This window comes from Vicia villosa, linkage group LG5 (assembly GCF_029867415.1).
Source record: "Vicia villosa cultivar HV-30 ecotype Madison, WI linkage group LG5, Vvil1.0, whole genome shotgun sequence".
Taxonomy (NCBI): Eukaryota; Viridiplantae; Streptophyta; class Magnoliopsida; order Fabales; family Fabaceae; genus Vicia; species Vicia villosa.
In genome coordinates this window covers 117,809,473-117,816,131 of record NC_081184.1, presented here as the reverse complement: position 1 = coordinate 117,816,131, position 6,659 = coordinate 117,809,473, and the positions used below count along the sequence as shown (strand labels likewise).

Sequence of the window (6,659 nt, the reverse complement as noted above, 5' to 3'; positions counted from 1 at the left end):
AACCCTTGACTTTTTAATTTAGTTTTGAGTATATTTATGGAACACATTTAAGAGTTAGAACCGAGATGTTTGCTTTTTGCAAAATGATATAGTTTTACTTAGAGAATAGAAAGATGAATTAAATGGGAGATGGAGACGAGCCTTAGAAGCACACAGTTTTCACCTAAATAGAAGTAATACAAAGCATATGGAATGTAAGTTTATTAAAAGGAGAAGCATTTTTAACTTAGTGGTGAAAATTAAAGATCATATCATACCACAAGCTACTCGATTTAAATATTTTAGATCAATAATATCAAGAGATAGAGAAATAGAAAGAAACGTAAACCATCACATTTAAGTAGGGTGATTAAAATGGAAAATGACCTTATATATTTTATATGATATGAAAGTATCTCTCAAATTGAAGAGAAAATTTAGACCAAACATATGTAAGTCTGACAATATCGTCGTACAAAACATAATGTTGAGTTGTAAATAAACTAACATAAAAATACATTAAATGTAGCACCGATGAAGATATTGCGTTGGATGAATAATAAAATTAGTCGGAATAAGACTAGAAATAACATTATTACATAGTGTTAAAGTAATCATAATAATATAAAAAATTGTGGAAACTTAAATAGTTTGAGTATAAAAAGAAAATAGATTTTATAATAAGAAAAATAAACCAATTATATGATAGTCAAATTGTCAGATAAAATTTTTTTTTTTTTTGAGATAAACGAAATAAAAGAGTAAATCATGTAGCTGTGGGAGAAACTTAAAGTTTTCTTCTTCTTCTTTAATTGAAGTTTTATGCTATTAAGTTTAAATTAATTAAAATTAAAAAATTAACTTTTATTCCTCCGAGTTCCACACCCCCTCTGCCACAAGCTCGAACCCCCCTTCGCCATCATCCCCAACTTCTCACCGAGAAACTGTTCCACGTTTTCCTTTCCCCTTTCACGTTGACACAAACCCAGTAAGCTATCTTCCATGGAAGATAACAAAGTTTCGATTTTTCTCTGATTGGGTATAAACTGAGCAAACACGCGGTGAAGCAATGCGCAGAGAGATCGCGTTTCTCGCACAGCCCCGATTCCTCCTCCTCTTCCTAGTTCTCTCAGTTTTCCTCATTTTCGCATTCTCTGCTTCTAAATGGGTAATCCCTTTAACCTTTTTTGTTTATATTTGCTACTCTCATTGTGGATCTGATCTGGGTTATTGATTAGATGCATTCAAAATTTGTTTTTTTTTTTTGTTTACTTTGTATGTAATGGATTTTAGTTTTGCCATTGTTATTATTGTTGTTGATTTGATGATTAGTGAATCTCTTTTGGCTTGATTGCTGTAGAATGAATGCTTTTGCATTATATTTCAATGCTTTCTTTATTCAAAATATATAAGCTGGCTTGAGTTCTTTTTTAGGATAGATTCAAGTGTGTTCTAGAAGTATGTAACTAGTTAATGGGTTCAAACTTATAACTGTAATGTGGAAGTAAACCAGAAGCTCAAGTAAATGTAGGATAAGGCAGGCTATGCCTTGAAAATGCCTCCAAATGGATATTAGTGAGGGGTATTGATACTGTGAGGTTTAAGTAACGCTTATAGCTATGATCTAATAGAAATGTGATGGAAGATTATGGAGTAAGACATAGGTACCTACCTGGTTAGGAGAGTGTGTGGCTTGAAGGATGAGAAATCAAATGAAAGAGGACAATAGTTCAACACAGTGTTATCAATTAGTGGAGCCGCCGCTATGGCGGATAAACATTGCGGTTTTTGGGCTCGCCGCAATGGTAAATATCAGCCAATATTGTGGGTTTTTCCGCCATAATCCGCTATATCGGCGCCGTGGTATGGCGGGATTTTGGCTCTCCGCCATGGGCCGCCGTCCGCCATCAACGATACTGATTCAACAAGATAAATCATAGGCAAACAAACTATAATCCTTTGGTGAGCAATTCCGCAAGAGTTATCTTTATACTTTGATTTCAGTATGAGTCGGTGATTCTATTGCTGAGATGAGCCCATCATATTTGCTGTTCTGACTTTATCTCTTCCAGCTTATTTTGGAATTTCCTACTTCCTGAAGCTTTTGTTAGAGTGTTCAGACTTTAGACCCTTATTTATGTTTGGAACTATTTGCAGTTATGTTGTATCATTTAGGATTTAAACTTGTTTTTTTGGTTGTGATTGTAGATCTCTATCTAGTAAAGGATCATTCGTTAAAGTTTTATGAGCCTCATTCCTAATAATAATATTAATAAAGTTTATTTTCCCTACTGCATTTTGTATGAACCTGTGTTAACAGCACAATTTTAACACTTAAAGTTTATATACAACTACAAGACCCCTCGTGTATTATCTTATTGAAAATTGATGGTTAGATAATCTTTTATTGGGTTCAGTCAAATAATAAACTCTTGCCTTTTCTGATGATATAGACTGGTGAGGAAACAGAAGAGGAGCCCGAAATTACGCATAGAGTTTACTTGGATATTGATATTGATAAACAGCGTTTAGGTTCATCCATTTTCCCCTCTTAACTTTTACCCATTTGTTATTATTACTACCTTTGAACCAATTTAACTTGCTGCATGAAAATGTAATTTTTCTTTCTTTTTTACTATGAATTTCTGCAGGTAGGATCGTGATTGGATTATATGGCCAAGTGGTACCAAAAACTGTGGGTATGTCAATGTTTTTGTATTTTTCAGATCTGCATATTCTCTAGCAAGTCCTTAGATAGAAAAATTGAATTGTTCTATTCTTTTTATCCCTTCAAAATGAAATGTATTACTCTTATATACTTGAAATATTTTTTGACCGAGAATTTCCTATCTGCAGAAAATTTTAGAGCCTTGTGCACAGGTAATTGTAGTCTCTTTTCTTCATTTTGTTCATTAAATATTAACTGTATGGTCCATGTACTGATTAGGAGTGTTTCCGTATTGTGTAGGGGAGAAAGGCGTGAGTGCAAGTGGTGTAAAACTTCATTACAAAGGAACACCGTTTCATCGAATAGTATCTGGTTTCGTGATTCAAGGTGGGGATATTGTTCATCATGACGGCAAATCATCCGAATCTATTTATGGAGGCACCTTTCCTGATGAGAATTTCAGGATCAAACATTCTCATGCTGGTGTGTAACAATTTGCGTGGATTTTAAGCATTCCATTTGATTAAGAATACTTTCCTTTTTGTAATTTGACATTTTTTTGGGGTCATTTTGAGGTATGAGTTTTAAATTGTTTCTTTGAAAACATGCTCCATGATTGCAGGCGTTGTCTCTATGGCTAATACTGGACCTGACTCCAACGGTTCACAGTTTTTCTTTACCTCAGTGAAAGCCAGTTGGTAAGTTATTTTCTCCTAACAATGCACGGTTTTGGACAATTAGACCGAGTTTGTGCGTATGATATTTATTGATGATCTGTCATGCAAACTTTATAGGTTGGATGGAGACCACGTTGTTTTTGGCAAGGTTGTTCGAGGCATGGATAACGTGTTTGCAATTGAAGGTGGGGCAGGAACCTATAATGGAAAACCCAGAAAGAAGGTAGTGATTGCGGATTCGGGAGAGATACCGAGAAGTGAGTGGGATGAGGAAACTTGAACTTCCTCATTTTAGTGACTAACAACTAGCATGCTTTGGTTATAGTTTACTCATATTGAACCCCTTGTTTGAGTTGGCCAAACAGAGTTCATTTATGTATAACATGTTTACAAAACCATGATTTGGTTGGGTTGTGTTAAACATGATTCTGCGTCTAGAATCTTGATTTGATAGGAAATAAGAATAGCTTATTTCTCAAATCATGGTTTACAACATACTAAGCCAAACTTGCCACAACTTGATCCAAAAAATTGGTAGATTGTTGTTAGAAGCATGCACAAGTTGAGTTTCCTTTTGTGGAGTTAATAGTCCTACTGTGAAATTGTAACCAAAAATTGATTTTGAGTTTCCTATACGTGTGTATTTATTCTATATTGTAATATGAAATAGGCAGTGCAACTTCAAAATATATTCTATTCTATGTTTTAGATCAATGAAATTCCTTTTCTGCATATGTATGATAGTTTTAGCAACGTTTTGGTAGGTCCTCTCCACTTTTGGAAGGTTTCTGAAGGGGGTTAGGTTATCGGCCTCTCTATGAGTGGTGGTCCTCTCCACCGCGAGTCAGGGTGGGTTACGGCTAGGAAGAGGGTGTTTTGGAATTGGGTTCCCCATCGGGACTCTTTTTCGAAGGGTAAGAAGGCTGCTGATGTCAAGGTTGATTCTATCTTCATTAGGCTGCTGATGTCAAGGTTGATTCTATCTTCATTTCTCACTTTCCAGAAAGATGCAAGGCCAAGGATTTGTTTGAAGTTTTCGGGTGTTTAGGGGAGATTTCAGAGGTGTCGATTGCTCCAAGGAGGGATAGGTTTGGGAATCGATTCGGTTTCACTAGATTTACAGAAGTTGAAGATACAAGGTTGCTTGCGTTGAAGTTGGATAATGTTTTGTTCGACGAGAAGAAAATTCACGCCAACGTTTCTCGCTTCGAGAGGAAAGACATTGAAGTAGCGGAGGGTAGGTCTGTGGGTAAAACAACTTTTCAGAATCGCAAACAAATTGTGTTTCAGACGAATGTTTTCAGGGACGTGGGTGATGGGAGGAAGGAGTTTAGATCTTTTGCTGATGTGGTAATAGATAAAGTTTCGCTGGGTAATCAACCGGTAAATCCTAATTTGTTTGCTTACATTTCGAAGGAGGAAGATAGATCTCGGCTTGCAAAGGCGTATGTTGGTCACTTGCGGTGCCCAGGTTCGGCCTGTAGGTTGCAAAACAGAATTGAAAGAGCAGGTTTTTTTCGCGATCAAAGTAACTCCTATGGGAGCGAACAAGTGTCTGTTGGAAGAAATTGAAGATGAGGTTATGGTTGCTTTTCTTAATGTAGGCGAAGAATGGTTGAAAGAATGGTTCACTGAGATCGCTAAATGGAAAAATGAAGATGTTGATACGACTCGATCAGTATGGTTGAATATTTTTGGGATCCTGGCCTTGGCGTGGAACATTGACTTTTTTTTCGGGTTTGGCTAACAAGTTGGGTGCTTTGATTTGCATTGACGCTACTACAGCGGATGGACAGTCTATGGAGGTGGCAAGAATTCAAAATAGAATGGACATACTTAGTAAGGTTCAAGAATTGGTGAAGGTTCTTGTAGATGGAAAGCAATATACGTTGGTGATCAAAGAAGATTCGATGGTGAAATGTCGGCATTTTTCAGGTATTTCTCGAACTCAATTCCCTGGTTCAAAAGCTTCGGATGATTATAGGGCAGATGAATATTCTGGGCGGAGTTTTTCGGGGAAGAAGGACGTTTCATCGACGGAGAGCATTGAAGAATTTTCAATTCATGAAGAGGGAGATTTTTTTGAAGGGTTGGGTCGATATGGGGGCAATGCTGCCAACAATCAGATGAAAGGAGGGAATTTATGTGTTCTTGGAAATTCTATGAAAAGGTCTGGTATTGGGGATGTTTGCGATTTTGGTAATTCTGTTAACAATTATGGAAATTATATTATAAGGTCTGGTACTGAGTAGGGAAATCGAAATACCTATGCTGAAGGTGATTTAGGAAGTGTTAAAGGGCAGGAAATTGTGAGGAAGCCCATTTCTTTTTTTCGCTGAGGCTAAGGGCATTTCAGGGGAGAAGTTTTCGGGTTCAGTAGGGGAAATGGCAGCAGGTTCTTTTGACAGAGCTATTAGAAATGTTGTTGATGAATTTTTTGGTCATGAGAAGCATGTTAGTCCAAGTTCTTTTGGTTCGATCTCGACGAGAAAAAATATCTCGGTTGTGGCTTGTTCTTTGGTCCCTAAGAAAAAACATTGTTTTAAATCTGTCAAGTTTAAAAATTTGAAGGACTTTGGTGGTGGGAGAGTTTTGAAAAATAAAAAGAAGTTGTCAAAGAGGAGTAAGAGAAAGGGAAAAAGGGATGTTATTTCGAAGGCTAGGGGTGGTATAAATTCGGTGACGGTGGATGAGTCGGTTTCGGGGTCAGATCAATTAAAAAGAAGTAAGGAGGAGGTTTGTTATGAATCTTTGTCAGAGAATAATATTATTGGGCCAAACAACACTAAACAGTGGGAGAATGTGGATAAAGATGTCGAGGGTAGGATGTGGGCGACTTTTGAAGCGATGGGAATGGGAAACTTGAAGGAAAGGAGTATTTTCAGGAATAAAATGTGTGAATTAGAAAAAGTGGAGCTACAGAGAAAACAATTAAGGAAGGAGAAAATATCTACTTTGAAATGATAATTGTGTTAATTCAAGAAATTAAATTGACAAAAATGGAGGATTTTGTTGCCAATAGTATGTGGAGTAATACGGATGTCGGGTTTTCTTTTTCTAATTCGGTAGGGATGTCAGGAGGAATTTTAACTCTTTGGAGGATGGATAGGGTGGTTGTTATTCATAGTTTCAAAGGAGAGGGATATTTAGGAATCAAAGTGTTAAGGAAGGATAAATATTATTATGTGGTGAATGTGTACTCATCTTGCTATCTAATCAAGAAGAAAGAGTTGTGGGTTAATGTATTGAATGTGAAGGCTTCTTGCTAGGATGGTGAATGAATTTTTGGTGGGAATTTTAATGCGACTAAAAATAGTAGCAAGAGGAAAGGGCGG

General features: G+C 36.6%; 1 protein-coding gene across 1 annotated transcript; it reads left to right on the top strand.

Moving 5' to 3' along the window:
• The first annotated feature begins 785 nt into the window (after window positions 1–785).
• LOC131602171 (peptidyl-prolyl cis-trans isomerase CYP21-1) lies at window positions 786–4,056 on the top strand. The gene is made up of 7 exons (XM_058874190.1): window positions 786–1,147; window positions 2,433–2,511; window positions 2,631–2,678; window positions 2,836–2,859; window positions 2,948–3,130; window positions 3,270–3,345; window positions 3,442–4,056. The coding sequence occupies exons 1-7, from the start codon at window positions 1,049–1,051 to the stop codon at window positions 3,602–3,604; spliced, it is 672 nt and encodes a 223-aa protein (XP_058730173.1). The 5' UTR covers window positions 786–1,048; the 3' UTR covers window positions 3,605–4,056.
• Window positions 4,057–6,659: the final 2,603 nt, after the last annotated feature.

What these genes read in the sequence shown, in the direction of transcription:
- LOC131602171 (XM_058874190.1), top strand. Translation starts at nt 1,049, where the DNA reads ATGCGCAGAGAGATCGCGTTTCTCGCACAGCCCCGATTCCTCCTCCTC. An exon ending in AGTGGTACCAAAAACTGTGG is followed by an intron (nt 2,679 to 2,835) that starts GTATGTCAATGT and finishes TCCTATCTGCAG; the next exon opens with AAAATTTTAGAGCCTTGTGC. An exon ending in GATCAAACATTCTCATGCTG is followed by an intron (nt 3,131 to 3,269) that starts GTGTGTAACAAT and finishes CCATGATTGCAG; the next exon opens with GCGTTGTCTCTATGGCTAAT.